The sequence below is a fragment of the Syngnathus scovelli genome, chromosome 5 (genome assembly GCF_024217435.2).
Source record: "Syngnathus scovelli strain Florida chromosome 5, RoL_Ssco_1.2, whole genome shotgun sequence".
Lineage (NCBI taxonomy): Eukaryota > Metazoa > Chordata > Actinopteri > Syngnathiformes > Syngnathidae > Syngnathus > Syngnathus scovelli.
In genome coordinates, this window is record NC_090851.1 from 7,819,069 (window position 1) to 7,847,007 (window position 27,939).

General features: G+C 37.7%; 1 protein-coding gene and 1 long non-coding RNA gene across 8 annotated transcripts in view; one reads left to right on the forward strand and one right to left on the reverse strand.

The window, feature by feature from the left end:
• Positions 1–27,939, forward strand: part of LOC125969068 (uncharacterized) — a 45,572-nt gene that overhangs the window by 13,366 nt on the left and 4,267 nt on the right. The window contains exons 3-5 of one of the 7 annotated variants that reach the window (XR_007481430.1): positions 16,010–16,221; positions 21,882–21,935; positions 22,024–22,087. The exons of 1 other annotated variant lie outside the window; for it this stretch is intronic. This is a non-coding gene — a long non-coding RNA (uncharacterized lncRNA). Of the gene's footprint in view, positions 1–3,239; positions 3,508–16,009; positions 16,222–21,881; positions 21,936–22,023; positions 22,236–27,939 lie in introns of those variants that run through there. 5 more of the 7 variants (XR_007481428.1, XR_007481429.1, XR_007481432.1 and 2 more) reach the window with 5 other exon arrangements.
• Positions 1,207–27,806, reverse strand: LOC125969067 (tumor suppressor candidate 3). Its single transcript, XM_049720752.1, has 10 exons — positions 27,651–27,806; positions 16,020–16,189; positions 14,337–14,454; positions 13,091–13,231; positions 12,782–12,922; positions 12,611–12,700; positions 6,011–6,074; positions 4,942–5,016; positions 2,445–2,535; positions 1,207–1,488 (listed from the first exon to the last, which is right to left on the reverse strand). The coding sequence occupies exons 1-10, from the start codon at positions 27,753–27,755 to the stop codon at positions 1,473–1,475; spliced, it is 1,011 nt and encodes a 336-aa protein (XP_049576709.1). The 5' UTR covers positions 27,756–27,806; the 3' UTR covers positions 1,207–1,472.

Sequence of the window (27,939 nt, forward strand, 5' to 3'; positions counted from 1 at the left end):
CTTTACCCCCACGGTCAATACAAAATATGACTAGAAGACATTTTCTGTTCATTTGCAGCAGTAGCTCTGCTTCACATTATTCCCTAAATCCAGCACTCCATCTTTGCATTGATTGCTCTGGCAGTCTTGACTTCTCTCAAAAGTTTTCTTTTGCATTTATACAACCACACAAGTCTGCACCCGCATGCCCTTTCACGGAGTTGAGCAGAGGGTAAAATTGACACACAAATGTTTTTCAGCTGTCTTCATTTAAAGAAAATAAGATCACTTATTAGTTTCGAGCATTAGAGATAGTTTTAGATTTAATACCTAATAATCAACATCAGTAACTCATACTGTATGTAAAATATGGATGTTTTATGCTCACCAAACATACTCTACATCCAAGGATTAAGAGAACGCTAATTACAGACTTTTGGTACGCAGCAGGTACAAATGACCTTTTTGGTATCTAACTGTTGACTAATACACTGATTTTGCTCCATCTGATAGTCCCCCATGTAGATGCCATTTCACTTAATTTATTTTGTCAACATTATAAAGGACAAGAAAAAATGGAACAATGATAACCGCCCCAGAGTGCTCACATCAAATTAATTCTTAACACTCATGTTGTAAAGGTCCAAATGATTTGGGGCTTAAATGGAATAATCGTGGATATTTTTATTACAATTGTCAAAAATAGGTCTATTCGTCACGCCACTGTTATTCTTGCCCACTCACAACAAGTTACATAAATGGTTCCAATGCTCCACACAACCCACTCAATGTTTCACTTCATGCGTGTTTTTCTGTATGCCTCAAGGGTCTTAGTCAGTAAAATGTAAAATAAATCCACTTGCAGAAAAGTTGTGAACACATTTATGTGCAATGCAAATCAATGTAGATTTCTGAGTGGCTGTAGCAATACGTAATTCAGAGACTAAATTAAAAGTGGCTGTTCATTGTTCTTATTTTATTTTATTTTTTTAATCACAACATGAACCTAAAGCATGAGGATATCAGGACAACTGCAGGTTGAGAAAAACTTGCAAAACAGCTTCTTCAAATGGATTGTGTTTTGACTCCGACAGAAAAGTAAGGGCCGATATTAAAAGTTTAGATATGATGTGGAGACAATAGTGAAATATTGCTGCATCAGAGTATATGACAAGTTTAATGCATCATTTGAATGCTGGCAGAAATGATAAGAAATGACAGACAGAGTTGTGACAAATGCCTTTATTTTCCATTGTAAGGAAGGGCTTTATCTAATCAGCTAGCAGAGATGATGACAACAACAACAACCACTATGACAATAACAAAAACAATGTGACTACTATTTATTAGGTTACAGATATTAATATTTAAATAACTTAAAAGCATAACACAAACTGAAGATTCAATAGCTAGGCTGTGTCCGCCTCTTCAAGTATCTTGTCGACTTCTCTCACCAACCACTTTGGTCATTCTCTGACCTACAGCTCCTTCTTTCACTTAATAAGGAAACTGAAAGACAAGGGGGAGGGTTTGTTCCATAACACGGGCAAAAAGAGAGAGCGAGAAGGAGAAATAAGTGCATATTACTGACAAAAAGAAACTGAATAGTGAATGCTTAACTGTCGAATGGCATTGAAATGATTAAATTCAGGAAATATAGAAAAAATAATAAGCCTCCCCTGTTTTTTCCCACTTCAAAAAAAAAACCTTTAGTATGTCAGGCTTATTATTGGTTGAAAATGTATTGCAGAATATAGTGATCTTTTTTGTATTATGATGAAGTATTCTTCAATGAAAACTAGTTGAATCTGTCACAACACAAAAGCGAAGCGTAGCAAATGCGCATCTGATCATGAACAAATCTGAGGGTATTCAGCAACAGAAAAGCACTCCAACTGGTAGCACTTTTTTCTAACAGCACGATAATTTAAGACTTATTGGCTCAAAACATCTCTCATAGCTGAGCTTCCCTCAGTGCATATATTCCACTTGGTAACAGTCATTAGACTAAAAGTCCTACAAGGGAGCTGGAAGAAAGACCTGTGGTTGTTTTTAAAGCTACATGTACCAAGAAGATTCAGGCGCACTTAGTATTTATCTGTCCTGGAATCAGTTTTAGTGTTTGCCTTTGTATGTTTTCAGTGGCCTGTATTTGTTTCGTCATACAGTGTTGACCTCTAGTACAAACTGCTACAGCAAAGTGCCATTCTTATTTTTTTAATTCATTCGCTATGTGTACAACAAAATGTCACAAACAGAGTCAAAGCTGGTCTCTAGAGAAAGGTCATTGGCTCTAAAATGTGTAGTTGAGGACTCTGCTTTGGCAAGGTTTTTAATCAAATTGAACGACGTAGTAGTTGCAATGTCATTGATTTATGCGTGCTATTTTAATTTGGGCTAACGGCACGCTACCCCAAGCTTGACAAAATGACAGATCCATAAAACAGATTGGTGACTGCAGTTACCTGTAAGGGTATCCGTGATACTTCGACCTGAAAATGGAAAGTAGGAAGCTGAAGAAAAACACCACCAGTCCGAGGCCAACCAAGCAGATAACTGCAACGGATAAGAAGCAGACATTCAAAGATTGCTATAATTTCAGAGAACTCTGACATCAGAAATAGCTGAACTAGACATCAGGACATTGTTTAATAAAATGTCCAAGTTTCATAACTAAACAACGATATATCTCAATCTTCATGTCCAGACCTCTTGCCCGTCATCATCTTGTTTTTCAGCAGATTACCTTCTCACGTCCTTGGTGGTCATTATTATGCATATAAAGCACAAGCATTAGCTTGCCCAACATATTTAGGCAAGGAAATACATTATTTTTAATCCAGTCATTCTGGAAGCAACACTTGCATTTCCTTTATCGCCAACAACATAAACTGTTAAAAACCTAATTCAGAGAGATAAACCCGGAAATATTTGTGTTGTTAGTTTGCAAGTTGTTGTACAGTATCTACCAAATATTTGCTGTACTATTTCCATGAATAATTACATGTTTCCGGTTTGTTAAACAACTACAAAGTGTGTGCCTCTTAGAGTTCGGATCCATAATTGTGGGTTAGCTGCTGTATCAAGCAAAGAAAATAACTACAGGGGTGAAAACAATTAAATTTGGATTAAGCACCAACATGGAAACCTGGAGGGATACTGCTGGTCATCTTTCAGCAATCCCAACAGTGACTCATTACTTACGTATGTTAATTAAAATCAGAATATAATGGCACAGACAAATGTAATTTATTTCCTAGGCATGGGCCAGCGAATACAAACAAAGTCATCTTATTAAGAAGATAAATATAATGAACTCTTCTACAATGGAGACACAAGATGACTCAGCGGGATGATGTTTGTCACTGCATTGCATTGTTACTTTAAAATGATGTGCAAGATTTGTTAATGCCGTCTACATGATTCATCTTTGTAACAAACAGCAAATTTTGATGTTTTTAACCACACGATAGAACTCAATAAAGTCACTGTCAATGGAAGAAAGTATTTCCAATGACGTGTACAATATTTTCTCTACCAGATGAGTTTTCCTACATCACAGGGCAAATGGGAGTTTGAGTGTGAATGTTTTTGTTTGGTGCATATTATGCATGCGTAAATTGTTTCAAATAATTTCACTCGTCATCTATGTGGAGTATTTTTGTATCGCTAGATCTGCTATTTTGTTAATTGAGTGGGACTTGGATTTATCTCATAAAATGTGAACCACTACAAAACTAAAATCTAACTTAAAGAAATATTAAATTATTTCTAAATCTAAAAATAATTAATGTAATCTACAGTTGATCAACATTATCAACAGGTGGTATTTGCAAGATTTTACTTCATTTTTTTAGTTTTTAGCATAGTTGGTAGAAATGCAAGCAACTCCAAGTCCATTTAGAGAATATTTTATAAACTTGATTTATTTTGGAAGACTCGTTCATTCTTCTTTGCAGTTTACATCTGTTTTCATATGCCTTCAAAGTTTTCCTCTAGTTTTGTGTAAATCTTAGCCTCAGCCCATGATTCAGAATATCTCAGTAAAAGTTTTTTTTCAGCATTTATATTTTCCCTCTATCTTTAAAGTATCCTTGTTGTGTGCCGCAACTTTCACAAATAATTATAATAAGATTACTCTGAGTGCCTCTCATTAAATGGCATCAGAATTGAAGCCAAATAATTTAGATTTTTCTTTCATCTTGCTTCTCTAGATTGGAGAATAGCTTTGGTGCTTTTTTGAGGGAAAATAAAAAGGATTCAAGCAGGCTTTCATGTGCTCTTTAATCAAAAGTGGCTTAGTGGAATGCTTAAATTGATGGTTTTCATGTATTAGGTTGACCAATCCGATAGACTGGCATGTATTTCATAGTCACTAGACTTTATAGCAATCTGATTGGCTGGATTGGATTAGCATGGCCAACATATTGGATTTGCATAAAATCCAAAATGTTGGCCACGCTAATCCAATCGACTGTAATGTCTTTAATTTGCTGACTGACGAATCATGTCATTGATTGGCTCCACAAAATAAGACATTACACCTACAATTGCATGGGAGCAATATATCTGACGTGGGAAAGATGTAAATATCAGGGCACATCATAATACATAAGTATATAATAATAAGTAGCAAAACATAAAATAGTGAGCATAAAAATAAGAGGGATCTCAGAGGACATTTGTTGTATTAAGTTTAGCTTAGAGTGGTTGATGAAACATTTTCATCTGGTCATCAACCTGGTGTGAGAAAACAAGTAGCCTAACAAGTAACAGACAAAAGAATGTGATAGTCTACGGATAACATTGATTTGATCCCCTCTAAGACATTTTGAACAAAAATTGCATGTGAGGTTAACAACTAACTGCTTATCCTGTTTCCACTTTTCCTTAGCCTTGCCACACATTACTTGTCAAAGACAAAAAAAAAAAAATCAATCAGTAACGGTAGCCTTTACTTACTTCTCCTTTTGCCGACATCTCCCTTAGAAGTAGCAGCTTCATTGAGCAGCACCATCCCCATGGTGATGGCAGCATCTGGTGAATGGTTGTCAAGGAAACCATACACTCAAATCTTGTATACTGCCCCAAGAAAAATTGGTGAAAACCTACAGAGTAATGCTTAGCAGAACAGAAACAGCTCCTGCTCAATATACACACAATAACACTGATTTATAATCCAGTACAAAAGCCCGAACCTGAAAGTATATAATGGTTAGTGGAATTTAAAAAAATATATATTCTAATATTACAAATTCTTTATACAGTACATGAAACGTGCTCTCGTGAAAATTTTGTAGTGGGCTACAAATTTAGTAACTATTAAATTGGACATACAGTGCAGCAACACAGGCGCAATTTCAAGCATGCAGTAACATTTGAAAAACGATAATGCTCTACACAAAAACACGCACACAAACACACACACATGCCAAATCCTTCTGGTAGGAACACGCCTGTGTTGGTTTCGCCTTTCTGATCATTTCAATTGAGTTGGTAAGGCAATAAACGGACAAAGTAAGGCAGATGAGCAGAGGCAAGCAAATGTAGCGCTGCAGCAGGTGCGACCTTGAACTGCTTATTTGCCATGAGGACAACCGCAATGGCCACATACATGCAGTAGCACAAAGTGCAAGTATACAACAGTGCAAAAACAGAAATGCCAACAGAGATTTTACTTCAAAGAAGTAAACAGCCACAATTTATCATAGAGAATTTAGAAGAAATGAAACACCGAGGTTAGAGGCTGTCTTCGTACACAGTGGCAGAGGAGGTGGCCCCCCTACGGAGTGAACAATCTGATGGCCAAGCTTTCATTCTGAGTAAACAAATATAACTGACAGTATTTGGCTGTTGTTTCTGAAATAGAACGGTGGGCTGTGTGCAAGCAAATTAAGAAACAAACACAGCGTGGAGAATCAAATACATTTGCTGAGCAAATGAGCTGTCGTAGACCGCACAGGTTGTTTAATTGATTTGCAATTTGCTGCATTCTAGATGTATACAGACAAACATATTGGCTAAAGGATACTCAGGAGAAGGATGATGTGAGACTCCGCCACAAACTGAGCCTGACTGCTGCCATGAATATAACTCTGTAAGACAAAGACAGGTAGAGTGATAGAAAGGTTAAAAAAATACAAGTGAACTCACATTTGTTAAAGGCTAGTTTCTTGATTCATAACAGGACTAAATAAACACGAAAACCTTATACATTATATGTTCCAGTTTTATGCCACCGCTTGACTTCTATCACAATAATCAAATTCAATTAAAAACAGTGGAAAGTGTATATAATATACAGTAATGTATATATTCAACACAGGGAAAGCAAGCATTGGCTAGGCTTATCAAAGATCATACAGATTTCATGCTTGTACTGCGTAGATGTAAAAAGGTGAATTTATTTCTCTGAGTGGCCAGAGTTGAATGGAGACCTACGGAAACACTTAAATATGTATTCCATTCAAGATCTTGCCACCTAAAGGAAACATCTACTGACTGTTGTGTGCTGCTGATGTGCCCTCATAAGAGCCTCACATGTATTCCAATCTGTTCTGTAAATTCCAAGCTGCGGTCGTTGTTAAATTGCCAATGCACTGACTGACCTTCATGTTGTAAAAACTTTGATAAAATGAGAAAAAGCTGGGGGAGACCGCAAAATCTGCCATAAATACTGTGCTTAGCGTACCGTGCGAGTAACTCACCGTGGCGACCCCTGACTAAAAAAATAACATCGGCGTACATCCAAGACCATGTTATTTGTCAAAAGCCTAAAACAATGGCATCTACTCAGAATTTTTTTTTTTTTTATACCATGGTCTTCAGAATTTAACGAGAGACTATAGTCTGGACATTGAAAAGGGATTGAAAGAGTTTAATCTCACAATAAAGGTAGAAGTAAGGGATGGTATTTACAGACAACCTACCTGCCTTCATCATTGTTAGTTTTAGCTGATTGGTTGCGAAATCCTCAGATTTTCTCTTTCTCACTCTACCCACTCAAGTACCCAATAATTATTCCTTGCTTCATAAAGAGCTACACAAGACGTATGAGAATTCATTCTAACTTCATTGCTGTCAATTCGTACGTGATGAGGGAAAGGCACAAAGACAGACCAAGGAGTAGTCCTTGGAAATGAGAAAACGGTTGAATGGAGGTCTGATAGTCCTTTAAGCCTCTACAGATTATTAACACCCTGCTTTACAGCACATCTAACGTCCGTTTCTCCACTTGACTGCCCTGGTGTTTATTTCTTTTCCTATCAGACATGGGTGAGAATGGAGTGATGACAAAGAAGGAGTAGAAGGGTGGTCAGATATTTCTTGCTTCACTGGAGGGAAATTAAGAATGTTTTCACTTGAAAGCGGACATAAAAACCACAAAGGCTCAGGCCTAAAGCTGATACTATTGTCTTTCCTGCAGACAGTGTTGTCTTGTACAAGATGGGGCTTTTGAATTGTTATCAAAATGCCTTTCTTACTCTGCAGCCAACAAAGCAATCCTTATTTGCACAAGAACAAAAGGTTGTTTCTGGTGGCACTACAAGAGGTTTGGAAGGCGCTGTTTGATTCTTCTATTAATAAGCCGAGGAGTTGCGATTAAATTGTTTTAATAGCATGATATGTTCTGTAATGGGTAAAGATAATTAGTTTTCTTAATATAATGAGAGTGCTGAGAAAAAACGTCTTTGTCAAGCGTAACAGCAAAGTTTCTAGGGGAAAAAAAAAGTTAACTGCTGAGCCACAAATCCACATGTATCCTGACCCAAAAAGTCATTTTCACTCATTTTGTAACGTTGAAGAACTTTTACTCCTCAAATAAACACGAGTTCAACTAAACAATGGAAGTCTCTTACTTGTCACAAAATGTCAAATGAAAACTGTAGTTTACAATTCACACAGCCATTACTAAGCTCCTCCAGTATGTGCAACCAGACAGGCCTTTATATAGTGCAGTCACTTCAAATACACAAAAATACCTTATCTCTGAAATTTACTGGGAGTGGGAAGGAATTCCTGTGAATTGCATGACTAGAAAGCATCACATAGATATATTTGACTTTTTGGTGCACTGCGACACACCTGCACCACCCCGAATTTAACCAGTATCAATAATTGATGAATAAAATAACAAATATGCTGTAATTACATTTTAAACCATAAGGAACAAACACTAGTTAACGCGTCAATTCATACTTTACCATGCCAACCGTAATTCAATGAAATGCATTTACGCAACTTGAATAAATAAAATCAAGTAGTAGATATGAAAAACAAACAACAAACTAAGAAATACTTTGAGTTGGGAGCCGGGGAAGATTTACATAATATGATTTTATTATGAATCTTTGCTAACAATGTTTCATACAAACAAGTAAACAAGTGCATATAGAGCCTTAAAGGAAGAGCAGTGCTTGGAATGAAAAATTCCTCAATCCATTGCCAGGCACTTCCAATTAATCTGATGGATTAGAATGTGGGAATTCTATTCATTAGTGTGCAATGCTGAATGTGTGCTTCAGCCTTTGTATTCACACATGTCCACTGTATAATAAAAACGAGTAGATAAATGCATGTGCTTCTGAATAGGGTTAGGCTTGTCACTGTAAAAGCAAGCTTTGAACTGTAAAACAAAAAAGAAAATTGCACTTGAAGTGGAAAAACAAAAACGCATAACTGCATTCCATAACTTGGTCGGTTTAACAAATGATGGCTGTACGTATGTATTTAAAACGCATCTTACCTGACGTGTTGATGTAAAAGCATAATGTCAAGTAATTCATTTCAGTATCAACTGTAAAACCGGAGACGTCTCGTAAATTGTTAACCTTCTACAGACCCAATTATTGTGATGAATTAGTTTTTGTTGTTAATAAGAATAAGATATGAACTTAAAAAAAGCCTTGACATCGTCCCCCAAAATGTAAACAGCATAAATGGGATTTTGCATTATCACAGACAAAAATGCAATGGTAAAGACTTTTATACATTACAATGTTGTAAAATTGAGTAGCATAGCTGTATAAAATAGTCACATATTCACCTGCAGTTTAATGAAATCATAGAAAACTTTGTCTTGTTAATGTTGCACAAATTATATATTTAGTGAAAAACTAACCAAATAAGTCGATAGAGGCTACAGCCTTTTGAAAACTTGTTTCAGTATACTAATTCACTAAGATGTTTGTTCTCTACTTGGCATGTACTTGATGCAATATGTTTTTGTTGTCGCTAACGCAAGGAAAAAAAACGTTATCTACTACCATGTGATTGCCTAGCATTACTCATTCATTTGAATACATGGACATAAAGATACCGTTCTTTTATGAGAACTGAACAGCCCATTTGTCAGACAGTGAAGCAAATTAGGGGTCTGTGCAAAGCAAGCGTGTAATATGTACAAAATTTATCAACACATGCAGCTAGATGTACAACCCATTTTAAAGGCCATACTTTTAAAGGCTAAGAACAGGTGCATTGGAGTAAGTTGTAATTTATATTTGCTGTATCTCATGTCACAGGCAGCAAGATAAATACCAAGAAACAGTACATAGTGGGCATTAAGTGTGCTGTGTGTTTATGGTTACTGCTTTCCTCTTAATCCAAACCACAACAATGTTGGCCGTTAATAGCCGGAGGCCATGTAACCTTTTCAAATAGCCACATTCCTCCCTTTCGAGACTATCATGTGTTTGGGGAATGTGGATGTGTGTGTGTGAGTCTGTTTCATTTGCAAAAGGTCAGAAGGCACTCAGACAGCAAAAGGGGAAAATAAAACGTCGGCAAAGCTGAACCTGGAGGAGGGTGTGCTGTGTTAGTGGGTCATTTTTAACTTTCATACTGACAATCTGAAAGATGGAAAATACTAGAGATACAACTCTTGAATCTCCCGGACAATTTTGAGCTTTCTCAATATGTCACAGATTCAATGCATAACCAGGGGCATACTATATTGGATACAATTATTTCCAAAGGGTTTCATATTTCGAAGGTAGTGGTGCCTGATATTGCCCAATCTGATGGATACTGTGTTTTATTTAAAACATCAGCCCATGCTAATTTGAAAAAAAGTGGAGCAGAGGTAATTAGAAAAGCGCTATATCGATGAAAACACCTGTACATTATTCACTCTGGCTTTTCCACTGTCACCAAGCCTGCAGCTTCTGTTGATGACCTTAGTGACCTTAGTTCTGAAGATCTAACTGTAATGGATTCCATTACCCCAATTAAGAACAAAGTTCTGTCAGTCAGGAAAAAGTCACCTTGGACTAATATCCCAATACCCCGCTGGTTAAAGCTAAAAAAAAAAAAAAAAAAATAGAGAACTTAGACAAAAAGAGCTCAGTGACGCAAAACCAAAGTCCACATTCATTACGACATATTCAAAGACAGTCTTCACATCTACAACCAGGAAGTGAGGAATGCTTAACAATCATTCTTCTTAGAAGTTATTAATACAAACAGTAATAATGCCCGCACACACACAAATAGCTTACTGCCCATGCTGGCTAACATAAAAACTCAGTGGTGTCCTTCTGCAAGCTAGAAGTCTACTATTCAGTAGGCAATAAAAGTGTTTTGATGTTTGTTTGGGATGAAAAAAAAAAACGCTTTTCTGTGACAGTAACAATTGCAGAAATGGTTTACCCCATCATGTGAAATCAGTTGGAAATATGGTAATAATGTCCTCAGCTAATAGTGTGTAAACAAAGAAGTGGTTGATAGGAAGCCAGAAAGGCGGACTTGAATATTAAAAAGGATGCATCTATATTGTCTATTTGGTACTGCTTAATTAGAAAAGCCATGCTCCATGCATTCTTGCAAATGTGACTGATTTTGCTTCTACCCTTTTCATTCATTCCACTGGATCACGCACAGCTTATTTGTTTGTAGGTGTGCCACTCTATCTACAATTATGTTTCTGTCTCATCATGCGTGTGTTTGTCTGTGTGTGCGTGTGTGTGTGCTTGCACAGTGCTGAACTTCAGGCAAATTACACTATACCTGCCCACTATTACTATTTATGACTTCAACAATCCTTTCAATAAAGTGTACCTAGAAATTACACTACAGGTGTCAAACTCAAGGCCGGGTGCCTGATCTGGCCCGATCGATTTATTGGCCCGCAAAAGCAAATTGTGTCTTTCATGACCAATGCAAAAATCTGTATCAAAATTTCCAATTGTCACGTGTAATAACTCATTTTGTTGAGATTTTTTTGTTAGCCTTTAAACAGTAACTTGAACAAGTACTAAACAAACTATTACCCTTGGTTTCAGAACTAGTAATCCATCAATTTGTAATCTATGTTATAAAATGCTGACACGATTAAACATTTATTTGGTTTCACTGCCATGACGGCCCTCTGAGGGAAGCTGTGACTACAAAGTGGCCCGCGACGAAAATGAGTTTGACACCCCTGATTATACTGTCTGAGGAAGCTGATGCAAATGGGGAGGGAAGTGGAAGATCAGAGAGGAATGTAAAAGGAAGTAACACAAAAATAGGAGGGAGAAGAGAGATATCTTTTTAATATTGTCTGGCAGGTGCGAACCAGTGACTGCGAGAATGAAGGGAAAGTGAGATTTCAGGATAGCTCAGAAGAAAGGTGGAAAATGATCATAAATAAAATTAGGAAGGCCATTTGCACAAGAGCTACTAAAGCAATATCTGTTGCTATTTTGGCTGAATGTTTGGGTGAGGCTCCCGAGAAAGTGGATCTTTGAAGCTTAGCTTGTACTCTGTGACTGGAATTGCAGAAGAATTGATTGTATGCAGTTATCATTTCACTACAGTGGACTCTTGTATATTTGCTGTTCAGCATTTGTGTACTCGCCTATTTGCCTATATTGGGGGAACCTCTCCTGGTACTACCTCCAAGTATTTTGAGATCATAGTTATACTGTATTTATTGTTTAAACTATTATAATAGGCAATTTTAGTCACTTTTTGAGTGACCCCTGCAACTTACGAGTTTTAGCTTTTGTCAGTCAAACTCTGTCCTCAACTTTGGCACGTCTGTAAAGGGACTATTAATGCTGAAAAGTACATATAGCTACAAATAATGCCATTCAAGCAACGTCTTTTTCGGGGACCTCCCTGTAAGAAAATGCCACGCCATAGTGTGCACGTTATATATACACTGTACTAAAAGACTGAGTACAAAGCGAAGTTCACACTGCAGGGAAATGCTACCCAGACCAGATTTGTATTGCTTGTATGCGGCATGGCCTCTATCTGATTTTTTTTAATGACTCCATTTTTATTTTTTTATTTAAATATTTGAAAATAACCTTAAAATAATTCATGTCACCTGTCCAGTGAGAGACAGAAAACTGAGAGGAAAAGAGCTCCTGTGGCAAAAAGACATGACTCACAGGCTTTGTACAAGATGACTCTGATCGGTCTCTGAAGTCAAAGTAACTGCTCATACTAGCTGTAGAACAGACTCAGGCATGCTGGCTCAGTGCTGACCTGCTAGCAGGTGGCAACACTACCAAGTGCAGTTTTACTCAAGAGGGCTGGGAGATGGGATGAAAGGAAAAAAAAAGGTCCTGATGGGAGTGTATCATTTTTTTGTGTGTATTTTTGTGCAAGTGGATGTCTGCGAGCAATATGGAACACTTACCACTTGTCCATTCTGTGGGTTTTTGTGAGCATAGGGAGGACCTCTGATGTGATTCCACATCTGACCAGAAGTCATTGCAAAAACGACACACTGAGTCAAAATAGGAGAGAGAAGAAACACTATTAAAAAAACATTTGATTAATTTTAAGTAGTGAAAGCTGTTGTCCATACCAGTGCTGCCATTGCCCATCCGGTTTTGTTGTATATGAATTCCAAGTTGTTTCTTCTCAGGTATAGTAGACCTCCAACAAGAGAGACTAACAGAGCCAAAGCAATGGTCCCTGAATAATTAGGAGGACGGAAGACACGGATCTAGAGAGAAGGACATAAAGCAATTGTTTTATTCTTGCTAAAACTGAACAAAAAGTAAAACTACTGTAAGAGGAGACTTTGGTTTTGTCTTATCAACACCCCCAAACATCCATTTAGCAGTGAAATGAGTTTCTCCGCTCCTAAGCACTCCTCATGTGTGTAACATACCTGGACATCTGTGCGGTCTGCAATCCACTTGGCCAGCTGCTCTGAAGCAAAGCCAATCCTCTGTAGGTCAAATGTGTCTGCTCTTTTCGGCTTTCCCTTTGCTGGAAAATGCATAAATGTTGGCGCGCTGTTCATGTTCAGCTAGAAATGAAAACAGAAAATCAATAATCAAAGTATTGATATACATTATGCAAGTTGTATGTGAGTGTATCTCCACAATTCCTGCAAATATTGAAATCAAGCATAGTGAACAAATCATGTAAATAAGTTTGATTTTATTTATTTATTGCTGCAACATCAGCATCCCTTTAACTGCAGACATAATTCCATCAAATTTATATCCAGATTAAACAAAATAGAAAGAACTACAAACCAAAGGCAAAAGTCTTTCTGCATGTCTGCTATCCACATCAAACAATTCCATTACTGTGTTGAAGCTATTTAAAGTGTTCACAAGTCTTTTTTTTTTTTCTTCTTTCAGTAGAAAGTGTTACTTCTCCAAAGGATTTCAATACTTATTTACTCATTGCTTCTTTTTTCTATGTTTTCATGCTGCTGGGTGGTTTTCCATTCAGCCTAAGATCTGTTTATAAGACACTGGCTCACACATTTTGCTCCAAGATGCGGCAATAATCTTCTGATTTGATCATTGCTTTGATGCCTTCAATGCCTCCAGGACCTGTTGCACCAAAGCAGGTCTTCAGCATGACAAACAGTCTGCCGCATAACATGAGAACCCCCAAAAGCTTCACTTTGTCTTAATATCTTCACTTATTGCTTTGCTGATCATGTATATATAATTAATCTTGACAAAATGGCCTCATTTGCATTAATTCATGATTATATTTTAAATTATGGACTAAAAACTGTGTCGGTCATTTTTAATGACTGTGAGCATGGATCAAGGCATTACAAAACAAAACAAAACAAAAACTGCATTTGAAGACATGGGGAAGGTGTTCATGTCCCTCAGGGTGTCCTCTGGGTGCACTCCGGAAATATGAGAGTCCCTGATGCAAGCCCGTTTGTCCCTGATCTTGGTAATGCATCAGTAACAAAATAATAATAATAATAATAATAATAATACATTTGTGTTGTCATGAGATGTGTCAACAAGCAAATGCCTCAAGAGCCTTGGATGGTTTGAACACAAGGATAAATTCAATGTGTGGCGTGTACTGTACGCATTTTGCCAAACAATATACGTAGCAATTGTAGAATGCAAGGACATATACACAATACAAACCTGTTGGAAAACATCTGCTCCTTCATCATAGTCCACTACGGTGAAAAACAGCTTGTTTGAGAAAGCAGATGAGTAGCGCCATGAGTTTGCTAGGACCTGGTACTCCTCATTTGCTTGCCTAGAACATTTAGGTGTGACAAACAACCGTAATGAGGACAAACCCAGACACAAGCAAATATATTAATGATCACCAGACTAGTTCCAAAACTAAGTATCCTCTTTGCTAGCTAGGACATTACTGTAAATTGAAGATACCATTACTGCACAAATTCCTCTAGTTACAATGTTCTTGAATGTCAAGTGTGATAAAACATGCAATGATCAGCCACTATTTGCGGAAATAGAGATCAAGTGATGCCTAAATAGCAAAAAACCCTTTGACAACATCCCAAAGATAGTTTTTACGTTTAATACCATTTCAAACTCATAACATTACCCTTGACTTACACATGATATGTGTGATTTTGAAGTGCATGCGTACCATTCTTCTGCCTCCTCGGCTAACGGCAAATAGGCAATATTTTCAGAAGGTAGGATGCAAATAGAAATGTACTTCAATTCGTGATATCAAATTGATACAAGTGATATAATAAAAGATAGTAAATGTGAAATAATTATTGCAACTTATCGCATTTAATTGTGACTATACAGGGCCTGGATGTGTCAATACCGGCATGGCGGCCACAAATGTGTTGATGGTGTTGACCCGACAGAGCCACTACCTGAAAAGACTTTATGTACAATGTTTTGTACCAATTTTTTGCACCAAACGTATGTATTATGCAGTTGGGTAGTAGGGCATTTGAGGGTAGTCGTAGGACAATTTATTCTTCCTGACTCTGTTTTGAGACTGTCTGTGCGTTTGGATCGATCACACACTTTGTTTTTAAATGGGAGCACCGATTGTTTGCGTTACTTTCCTTTGAAGGCACTGTCATGCGCCCCAGCTTGCAAATAACATTTTTGCTCACTTTCCAAGCATAAAGTCAAACCAAGTTCAAATCATTGATCTGGCAATTTTTCTTAACCTTCTCCCGCTAGTCTGTGCTATCAGTGCTTGAAGCCACTGTCACATTGAGCCAGACGATGACATTATCAACCATCATTATCGTGATTGGTCGGTAAAGTCTAAATCTGTACTTGAGGCCAAGTATTTATCATTTAGACCATCTTCCGCATACATCTCGCTCGCTGACAGTCTATTTCAGAAAGAGAATTGTCCACTGGTTCATCGAGAGTGTCTAAACTATCTGCAAGACATGAAATATTGAACTTACCATATTTCTCGCCATCTCAAAGCATTTACCACTGAATGCATTCTTACAATCAACAACAATTAAGTACGGCCCTCTCTTTGCTACTTAAAAATCTGGTAATTCCAAAGATTTCCACTGTTTTGACCCATGAAACTAAGAAATGAGATACATTCCAAAGCTAATCTGATTGTAAATTTTGGGCGAATCTCCTTAACAGACAATCACCAGTGAAAGCATTGCCTTTTATTATTGTCTAATATTGTGCTATGCTTCAGCAAAGCGTCTCCTGTCTAATATCCCGAGTCCTTCAGGGTTGACTGACGCAAGTCATTCAACTGACAGAAAGATGGATGAATGGTGCCGACTGCAAGTACTGCCAGAACGCAAGCATGATGCCAGCTTGAGCTTTGTGTGTAGGTGCACGTACCGACAGACGGAACACTGCCTTTGAGGCTGCAATGCCGTAAACATGACGATGACAGAGTAGTTCCTGGGCGGGGCTTTGACAAAACGACGGAACTTGTCACCGTTCATTCGGACAACAGAGCGACGAGAGGACCACTCCATCATCTGGTCCACCTTTTCAGACAGGAGGTTCTGGAAATAAAGGGGAAGAAACGGAACATTAGGTTTGTGGCTAAGATGAGAAATGAAAAATGATTGTAGATTGTTGCACTGGACATTGAATGGGCAGAGATGCCCTTTACATCATTTCTCAGGAACATTCTGGATGTTTTGTCAGGAACATTTGCATCACAGGCAAAGCAAAAACACACCAAGAGAAAGGCTCTGAAAAACTATTTTCTTTATATTTTGACAACATAGCCTTTTTTACTTTTTTAATTCATTCAATACAATGTTTTGGAACTGTATCATTATTCTGATCTACAATGATTCATCTGTGGTAGTTGAATCACTCAACAGGGGCACCATTTTCTAAAAATCGGAAGCTTGTTCTGTGCACCTCCCAAATGAAAACCAAACAGCATTTGTTCAATTATAGGCTCACTGTGCTCTGAAACTGCTTTTATTGTAAGTGAATGCATCTCCGCTTTGGCCATTGGGTTCCAATATGGTTTCCACCAATTTTCCCATTCAAAAGAGGGATTTCTTAAAATTGGCTTGGTGTAACACCTGACAAAATACTCATCGTTCCCTTACACACAAACACAGAATTAAGAAGCAACAAGAAAGTGTTTCTCACATAAAAAAAGATTTAAAAAGGAGTGAAGGGGAGAGAATGGCGAGCGAGTTAAATGCAGGACAGAATGATACCGACTTGGTAGTAGTTATAGTGGTTACAAAGGTTTGTTCAAAACTATTAACACAAATAGCTGTGATTTTTGATGTTCATGTTTTTCAGATCCTCATATAATGTGTGATTTCCCCATGTTTTTTTTTAAATCTATGAATATATTCATAATTTTCAGATCCTTTATATTATCTTCTAATAGGTGTTTATTTAACATTACATTGTATTGTATATTCAAGCCAACAAAGGTTATTTGCCTTAATTTGGCTCCCGATATGGAGATATTACACCAATTACATTTTCTTGTCTGTTTGTCTCTGTTATTCTTTCCATTTTTCAACTCTATTGAATTAGAGCAAAACTTCATCTTTCTAGCTTCAAGTTTGCCTTCCCACAAGCTGCCATTTCCAGAAATAACACGAGCTGTCAGTGATGGGAGGAGATTTGTCATCCTAGCTGGCAAATAACAAATATTTCGAATCAAAGCATTTTTCTACTGCCATTGTCCATACACCATTCTGCCCATCAACCTCGGGTGGGATGATTTTGTGTAATTTTTTTTCCATTTTGCAGCCACATATTAATGCAGCTGGGTTTCTGTCAGCAGTATCAGATGTGTGCTCAGTCAAATAGACCTAGCTTTCATTGAATGGTTTGAAGACTATTTAGGAAGAGATAAGAGTGGATGAAAAAGGAAGATGATAAAAAAAAAAATGCATAGGCAGACATCAACAAAGGAAGAAAACCTAATTATAAACCCAACAAAAAAGCAGAATGAAATAAAGAAATACATTTAAGATTTGGTTTATAAAAAGAAATCAAAACAGATGGTTTTAAAATAAATCCACAAAAAGAAGGTTCAGTTTGCAAGGCCAGCTGATTTGACAAGCCAGACTATGGATTGCTCTTTTCTATTACCATTTTTATTATTGCATTTGTCAACAAAAGCCACAAATCAAACTCATAAAAAATTGTCCACATGTAAAAATGTAATTATCCTGTATAATAGACGGTAGCCACGTCTATATACTAAACAAACTCCCTCAAGGATTTTCACAGATTGGATTATAAATTTCTTAAATTTACAGTTAACAAGGAATATTTTGAATGTTTCCAAACTATAATAAAATTTACATGTAAGAATATAGCAATTAGTTAGTGATGTTATTTTTGTTTGTTTACCATGATAACTTCTACATATTAGGCATTCAATGGCATAACACAAACAATATAAACATATTTTGCATTCTACTTAATAATTCAAGCAGCATGGGTCAACTGCGGGTGGTCCGATGATTTCATTAAGCCACACTACAACAACAGCAAAAGAAGCACATCCATCTAAATCTACCCAATATCAAATTAAAGAGTGAAAGAAGAGTGTTTAATTAACAAACTTTAAGCTGTTTAAATGGCTTAGATTTTCGACTGATTAAAGGAACCCATTTGCATATGACCCTCTAAGACTCCACATGAGAAAATGGGATGTTTTCAATCTATCAAATCTCAATGTGTATTTAAAGTAGTCTTGCACCAAGTATCGGTACTCATATAATTTTGGTTGGCAAAAATAATATACCATAATGTCTAAATACTGGTAATTGAAATAAATATAAAATAATAATCAGCTAAAGCGCTCCAACTAAGCCTAACTGTGACACGTGTCATCCGGTTAAATCCTTCTCATGTAAATAAATAAATAGATAAATATATATCGGTGTCTTAATACTTATACTGGTATTTTAAAAAGGAGGGTGTGTGCACACGGGAGGCGGTTTTCTCGATCGGCCCCCATTCAGTGATGCTATGCCGTACAAACGCGGTCAGTGCATTTTGGCGATGGAGTGGTAGCTTTTTTTAGCGACAGGAATTATAAGTATAGTTTATTACTGTTGTGAAACATAGTACTGTACATACGGGCCGGTTGGGTCTCCAACTATCAAGCGATCACTATCTTAAAAGAGTGAGTGTGAGTGTGTGTACTAAATCAACAACTGAATAGCTTCAACAGAAAAAAATGGTCCTTCTGGAGTGGCCCAGTCAGGGTCTTGATCTAAACCTGAGTGAGATGTGACATGACCTCAAGAGAATGATTCACATCGTACATCCCAAGAGTATTGCTAAACGAAAACAGTTCTGTAAAGTGGATTTGTCTTAGAGTCCTCTTGACCCTTGAAGAGGTTTGATTTACAACTACAGAAAACAATTGGTTGGGTTTACTGCTGCCAATGATAGCTCAATTTATTAAATCCAAAGATTGACATCTTTTCTCACTTTGTGCTGTGACTTTCACTGTAAAACCTTTTACAAAACAAAAACCTTTCACTGAATGGCATGAACAGGACTTAAACCAACAGTGAGTGACGTGTCAAATCTGTTAATGGCAAGCAATTTGTGATGGAATAACGAGAGCCGAAATGCAAATTTAAGTACTTTTTCATGGTCAGTAAAGTGCAAAAATGACCGTAAATGAGGGAATTAAGACGTCCATTACTGGGTTAAATCTACCTCTATGGATTTGGCATTTGGAACATGTTAAAACAAAGACAAGCGATAAAAGGTCTGATATAATGACTTGAAGCCACATCAGCCAATGTTTTATTGCGACCTTAGCTTGATGAGGCGGTTAGACATGAATGGGCCACCACGCCGACTAAAGAGCGAAAGCTCTTTTAGAATGAGCCGGCAATAATGTCACTCAAGAAAAGCTGCTGGCGAGAACGTCCTTTTTTATTATCTGTGTGGGGGGGGGGGGATAAAAACCTCCCCTTAGGAATACTCTAAAAGACAGTTTAAGAGGCTATGGTAACTTGCAACAATGGTGAAAGCCAAGTTTGCCTTGGTTAAGTACTGTAGTGATAGAGAGAGAGCGACAGAGTTTGATCAGATTCTCTGCGGTGCTGCGCCAAGACTAATTGGCTGGTCAGCAATGGGAACAGCTGGGAGGGGGTGTGGCCACCAGTTGCTCCGTTGAAATGAGGAGTGCAATGATCATCCGCAATCAAACTCCTCATTAGAGACATGATCTGTCAAGCATGGTTGAAAGAGTCTTTCTTCTTGGTTCTTGTTTATTTCAGTGATGTCTGCAGTTCAGACGTTAAAGCCTTTTCTGATGTTATTTGAAGAATTTGGATAGTGTCAAGAAAATGTTATTTTTGAATGATTCAAACTGAAAACCCTGATCTTCACAAGTAGAAAATACAGTGAACATGCATGCTTGCAGTTCGGCACCTACAGAGTCATATATTTTTTCCCCTCAATTTTATTTCAATACTTTTTGATATTTGGGGGAATGTCAGAAATGTCACTTTATTAGAGAGGTGCAACAAGCATATGGATTTGGTGGAAGGCCCATAAATGTTTGTGTGATATTAGTTCAACAAAACTGTGTATAGTTGTGACTTGCTGTATATCCATACGTATATGTGGTTTATCCCGTCTCCAGCTTAATGCTAAAATATATTTGCATTTGGATGTTATTGCATTGTGTTATATGGTGTCATTTTGAAGCTAGATGCACAGTTAGGTTTAGGCGTAGTGCTTTTCCAAACTAATGGAAAAGTACTAGCTTGCTTCCCTTGAAGGAAGACTGCAACTCTTAAAATTAATCCAGCAACAGCTTGTATTGTATAATATGCATCAGGGTTACCATGGTGACAATGACTGCATAAAATTAAGTTTAAAATCAGGACATAATTTCATGACATTCCCTAAATAAATATCGCTGTCCCCAAAACTTCATCGTTCCATTTAAACCTTTGAATGAAACATAGTCAGCACTGTGTGTGACTGTCATATACAAGCAGTGTGAGTAAATGTGTAGTTCTGTATTTTGATCATGTGAAGCTGAGTGAAAGTTTTGGAAGATGTGTTCAGTTTGAAGTGTCACAGCAACGCAAGGCTGTCTGGGAGGATAAGAGTGTGATGCCTTATCAGCCACAAGCCAGACACACACACAAACACACGTTCCTGCTTAGTACATTAACACACATACACACACGCACGCGTGACGTATGGGGTGCACAATAGGAAATCACACACGCTCATATCAGCGATATAGAAACGCTTGACACTTGTCTCCCTTTGGAAGAAGGGGTTGGGAGGTGGGGACAACAAGCGGGAGGGAAAAAGTAGGGGGAGCAAAAGCCTGCGGGACAAGGCTGCAAAGTGAGGGGTGAAAAATGAGAATGCAAAAGTGTTGAGGTCAGCAGAAGTGATAGCAAAAGATAAAGTGGCTAAAAGAACTGTGTTATTCTTTTGTAGGTCAAGAAGAATTCAGAAGTTTCATGACTGATCACAATGTGAAATTGCTAACAGTGTGCATTTGGTAAAATTAGTAAATGGCCTTCAAGATGTTTATCTTGGCAAACTCACATAAGGAACTGGGGAGAAAAGACATCAGAGCTGATATATACAACTAAAGATAGGTAAATGGAACAAAAAAACTTTCGTTGACTTCCAAATAAAGCATTATTTTTCATACAAAATAAAGTAGAAATCTGCAACCTGAGTCATTTTTAATATTATCACACAACTTTAAATATAAGTTTGTAAAACTGTCTGTAAAACATAAGAACATCAAATTATTTCATAAATTACTTTTGTGTTACGTTGGATGTGACTTTGCTGGCTTAACATGCAGCAATGTTTGGTGTAAGAAAATAATAATATTGGCTTAACATTCCTTATTTTGGCAGAGCTTTTGCAAAACCAAAAAAAAACAAAACGTGCAGTTTATTTAGACTTAATCCTTTTGGTGCTAGTTGATTTTTTCCCCTGCAAAAGTCATCCATTGCAGCAGTCTAAATTGTCAGACTGAATGTTGCAAAAAAAGCCAAGGTAAAAAAAAAAAAAAAAAAAACATGACTGTTGCTGAACTCAAGTAATGACAAATGAATGTGCTTCAAATGTTTTGTGACTGTAGAAAGTTCTTTTTCCAAAGGCAATATTCTATAACTTCAGAGGATTTCCACTGTGTATTGACCGTAAAATGGTGCCAATATAGATTTTTTTTTTCTTCCTGGTTTCGAATTGAAGGCAGCATGACACAAACTGGAGTTTACTTGTATAGCTGAGGCTGCTGCACCACAGGTGTCCGACACAAAGCCGTTTGCATCTATTTGGTACAAACCCACCAGGAGGACTGACTGCTGGGGTGTATTTTTTATGTTTCCCTCAGAAAAAGAAAGAGGAGAGGGCAGCACTTGCTCATGCAGGAGAGCAGCCACGAGCAGCCCATAAAAGTGAGTAAAGGGATGCTGAGGATGTCACAGCTGCTGGGCTCGTCATAGTTTATTCATACCCTTTTTATCACTCGTATTATCTGTGTTTTTCTATTGCTTTATGACTATGCTATATACTTATCATGACAAGTACAAACTTTATTTGAAATTCGCCTCAAATTTTTAAAACAGCCTTGTCTTTATTAGTAGTGGCAATTGAAATATCAATCAGTTCTTAGCCTTCGTAACAACAGTATGAGGTTAGGATATCTGAAGACATTTGCGTGCATCTGAGTCAGGTCACTTGAGTCGGTCAATACAGAATCCCGATCTGAGACATTACCAATACACACAAGATGGTCTTTAATTGACTGCAGGCTGCTCAGAATGTGGTCGGCAATGAGAGTTCATGACGGACCTATGCTGATAAAGACCTTTTTCGCAGAAATTAACCCATCATGGTCAGTGGCCAATCACTACACTCACTAATAAATGATAATAGTCTTATACAGTATTTAGACGTTGATCTACTTGATGTTTAAATGTGGTATTCTGAATAATACTGAGTTTGTGGAGTATGCATTAAACAGCAAATCCATCTGATTTTATCCAGCTCGGTCGGCCATTTAGTCACTTCATGTCGACTGAAAATGACATCACAGTTGCTCAGGGCTCATATAACACCGAGAGATTGATTTTCTCGGGGGGTAAATGGTAAATGTTTTTGCTTAGTTCCTATTCCACAAAGGTAATGGGAATCGAAGTGTTTAGACTAGTTTAGACTAACAACTCATAAACTGGGCAAAAGACGTCATGGGGGGAGAAGGAGGAACAACAGAGGACTAAAGTGACTTGCAAGCCATCCGTCACTCGAGAACAACCCCGGTACTACTGCATCAATAATTCACAAAACTACACCTAATGAGTGCAATCATCCAAACAAATCCTGGCTGAATTAGAGGCACTTTTTAACTATAGTTTGGCTTGGATTGCCACTAAAGTGACGGAATGAAGGAAGAAGATGCAATATTCATCTGTTGGACACTTGAAACATACACATTTATTTTCATGAGCAGGAAGGGATGGAGAGAATCAACCGAGTGACTGAAAACTGCATGCATAAGAGAGGAATGGGAGAGTGAAATACTGAGAGACCCATTTCGCAACAGGCAGAAGAAGAAAGAGAGAGGAAAGTCATGAAAGGATATTCTGTCCTCCCTCTTTGTGCAATAAGCAACTGCTGCTGAAGTGCAGGTGATAAGTGAACATTCACAACAGCACCCGCAAATCCACGGAACCACAATTCAAGTTTCCTACACAGCAAAATCACAGTCTCGAAAATGAATTTTAAAGCGGGGGTGGCAGAAGCTCAGCTTGCAAAGACTTTTAGCCGAAAACAAGGAAATGGGGAATAGGAGAGGTGCGAGGCTGCTAACATTGTTGAGCTGACAAAGTACCCCCAAACTGCTCCCATGTTCCTCTTTGATTGGGTTTAAATCCACTGAGCGATGCTCGGACAGGCAAACCGGAAAAAGCAATCGTATTTTATACATACACCTTGGGATTTCAATTAATTCTTGTCTTTTAGCATTCATGTTTTGTAACAATGAACTGAAAAAAAAAAACAAATTTGATAGACAATATTTAATTCGAGAAAAAAATCATCGAGCTACTGTAGAGGTAAAATTCACCATAAGGAAAATACATTAAAATATAAAGCATGACTGACAAGACAGTGGAAGCATAAGTAGATCAGAGACATAACCTAGGGACGTTGTCATGAGGAATATCTCCAAGACAATGTTGAAACTCAAAGATTAAAAGCTCAACTGCATGCAACCATGCTTCTTTGTATGAACGGTGAGTTATCATTTCAGGATACTTTTGAATATATTTGCTAGAGATGTTTGACATTTTGTGAAATGCACAATTTCACATCATTTATAGATAGGTCCTACACTCAAAGACTTATTCTATCCCCATTAAATAATCACCACCAAAAAGAAGATAAGTGTGATTCAGTCACAGGGACATGCCTTCCAATCTAAATTCTGTTTTATGTCGCATGTAAAAGCAGTGCATTCATCACTATTCAATTAATCCTACTAGAGACATGTATTATGGCTACACCATGTGATTTGAATTTCAGAATTCAGACAATGGCAACATCATCAATTATCTACCCCAAAAGGTGTCTCCATTAAATATATATTATATACATTTTATATATATTATTAAATTGAGCTTCCTCTATTGAAGACCTTTGTGTCACAACTTTAAGTACTGTTGTTTTGATAATTGTTTTTCACCTTTGTCAGTCTATCAATATAAGCATATTCAACATAGAATTAATTTTGGATGTTTCAGAGTTTTCTTGGAGCAACAAGGACAAATTATTTTCTGTTAATATCACAAACTATGGATGTTAGAACAAAAACCTACATGCTACAAACATAACAGGCAAAGAAAACACTTGATTATGCACAAGTCTGAGATGAAACCCAAAGTCAATAGTGCTTGCAGAGTGTCAAAGATTTCTCAGCCACAATCTAAACTCAGCAAGTAGCTTGGATTATGACCTGAAAATGAAAAGCTTACTCTGTAGTTTATTACGGCTTTATTTTAACGATTGTATTGGTTCCTGGAAGCAAAATCAGGAACAGTATTTTGCAAACTGTCGCTTTATAAATATACAAGTCTCAAGATATCCGCTGCCTGCATCTGCCTTGGACATTTTGTCCTCTCTTTGCCCCTTGCTGACTCCAGATGCCTCAATATAGGAAGTGCTTACATTGGTTCTTTATTTGTGCAGTAGTCAGCCTTAAGACAGAAGCACAACACAAGCCAGATATTATATCTAGCAAAGCTGAAGTGATGAACGAGCAAGTGTTGAAGGGCTATAAATATTCTTTGCTCTCCATGACTATTTCCTCCCTTTCCTGAGGGGTATATAACAGGATTTAGAGAGGCAAGGGTCTACCGCTGCTGCCCTAAGTTCCTTTGCAAAAATTGGTTTCATTTCTTTTCTACTGTCTGCCAGAATCTCAATGCCGAACCCTCGCCTTAACCCTCCGGACTCAATTGTTACTTCAGCTATTACCCATAAATACTAAGGATGCATGATAACTGCCTTTTTTTTTTTTTTTTTTTTTTTTTGAACCACAGATACCGATAACTTTCTGCTTCTACAAACCAATACGATATTTTTTGGTGTAACACATATCATACATGTGTGTGTGTGTGTGTGTGTGTGTGTGCGTGTGCGTATAGACAGACAGACAGAAATAGATAGAGATGCTATGAAATGTGCTATATAAATAAATCTGCCTCTGTGGTTAATGGCTCAATCTCTTAAAAGAATGCTTTTTAACAGAACCTAATCATTGCTTATTTGTTTGTTCAAGGTTCCCCCTCTCAAATGCTGTTGACTTTGTTAACTTTGCATTCAATTATGCATGTACACAAAGTGTTCTGTCAATACCTAGCTTATATACTCCATTCTATTTGGAAACTTCATCAGTTTTCTATTTATATGCAAAGTTAATTCAGAAGAAATGTGCTGATGACACAATGCTGCAGTGATGTTTAATGCAATGTTGTTGAAACAATTACAATTTGATGGAGCAGTACAATAATGCCCATGATGGACTTACCGTTGGAACACAAACGTTCAAAATACCATGAAAATTGAATTAATAGAAGACCAAAATTCTGCTTACAAAATAATGAAATTGTTTTATATTGCCGAAAACATTTCATTAATAACGTGTGGTCAACACAAGGGCTAAGGGTAACAGTTTCCAGAGAATTGTTTTTTCACTGAATAGTGCACATATCTTAACGGGAATAACTGTAAGTTAAGAAGGAGGGGTTCTTACGGGAGAAATAGAGAGAGAAGTGGGCAGCCCATCATGTTTTTTGGCATTTTTTCTGATGAAATATAATGAACTTTCAATGCACTAAATCATGTGCTGCTGGGGAAAAGTCCCCGGACTACCTTTCTGTTTCACTGCCAATTTCATTGAATGGCAATAAACACATTGGAAAACACTTGCTCAAACTTGGTTGTAGGAAAAAAATAATTCAATTAATAATAGACAACTAGTTTTATACCAAGTACTGGTATCAGGACCATATTGTGAATTTTGGTGGCAAAAATAACGTGATACCATAATTTCCAAAGACTGGTACTTCCATCCATCATATCCATCATCCGGACCACTTTATCCTCGTGAGGTTTGCATGTGTGCTGGAGCCTATCCCAGCAGTCTTTGGACAGAAGTAAAAGAACGCAATAGGCTGGCGAGCGTGTCAAAATGAGGTTTGGTGAGTTGATTGCTTTGCAGACACTTGGATAACTGGATCAATTAGAAATGTAATACTTGACGTCATTCCAGCAGACTTTTAAAGATTGGTATGTATTAAACCGAACGTAGACATGCTGCCGAGCCCCAAATGTGGAGATGGCGTGCGCATAAAGTGCGCCCCGATTTTTACAAGGTAGCTGAATCACTCAAGTACCCATTTCACCCGTACATACATCACGACATTAGTTAACTGCAAATAGCAATAGCAGTTTAATGGGTGTATGGAGAAATAATTACATACTATGATGTGCCCAAATCCGCCTCACTGTTAAGAGGGTGCGGGTTTGATTCCACCTCCGGCCCTCCCTGTGTGGAGTTCACATTTTCTCCCAGTACCCACGTTTTCTCGGGCACTGCGGTTCCCTCCCACATCCCTAACACATGCTTGGTAGGCTGATTGAGCACTCCAAATTGCCCCTCGGTGTGAGTGCGAATGTGGATGGTTGTTCATCTCTGTGTGCCCTGCGATTAGCTGGCAACCGGTTCAGGGTGTCCCCCGCCGACTGCCCAATGACTGCTGGGATAGGCTCCAGCACGCCCGCAACCCTCGTGGCGTGGGGACAAGCGGTATAGTAAATGGATAGATAGATATGCACAAAAGTATTTCCATACTGCATATTTTTTAATACCAATGTTACATATCCCTGGTATTAATCTTAAAATAAATGTTAATGTATAATTGGCCCAAAAATGTAATACTTCTATTACTGGAATTGTATTAGAAAGAGCCATCTGTTAATGCGGGGTTCACTACATCAACCAATCTTTGAAATAATCAATTGCCACAAGACAACACAAAGAAGCCAGTGTACACAAATGTTCTGTGTTTGATCGGTTTTATGAATGTTTCATTTAAGCCATTCTCAATAAATCTCAATTTACTGTAATTGTGGCTTCTTGAGCAGTGCTTTTCTGCATTATGAGCAGCATACTACTGTATTATGCACATTATTAATCAAAGCATCTTCCAGCAGTGGCCCACGATTGAATGCAAATCATGTGGAGAGCACTACAGAAAGCTTTCTATGCAACACTGCAAAACGTAATTTTCAGGTAGACCTGAGATTATTCAAAATAAGCAGTCAACCAATAATTCGGGATCATTGCTCCGTGCTGTCAACGTCTGCTTGACGGACCACCAGCGGATTCAACCTAAATGATCGAGAGACAAGACAATATTCTCTTAAATGAAATGCATTCCGGAGGTAAAACCTTACCTCCTTTTTCTTCTGTCCTCCTCCAGACGGCAAATACAGCATCACAAGAAAGAAAACATACAGGATCGGGAGGTTAGCAAAGCATTTCACCCCAACAAACGCCATGACGGAAAGATGCTCTGGTCCCGAGAACACGTCTAAGCCAAGTGATTGGGCGCTGCTTTGACCAATTGGCGCAAGGGGATTTATTCGCGATCATTTCTGGGTATTGAAGTTCTTTTTTTGTTTGTTTTTTTTTGTTATCAATATCAATCGATCCATCTGTCCATTTTCTTTACCAAATGAAAAG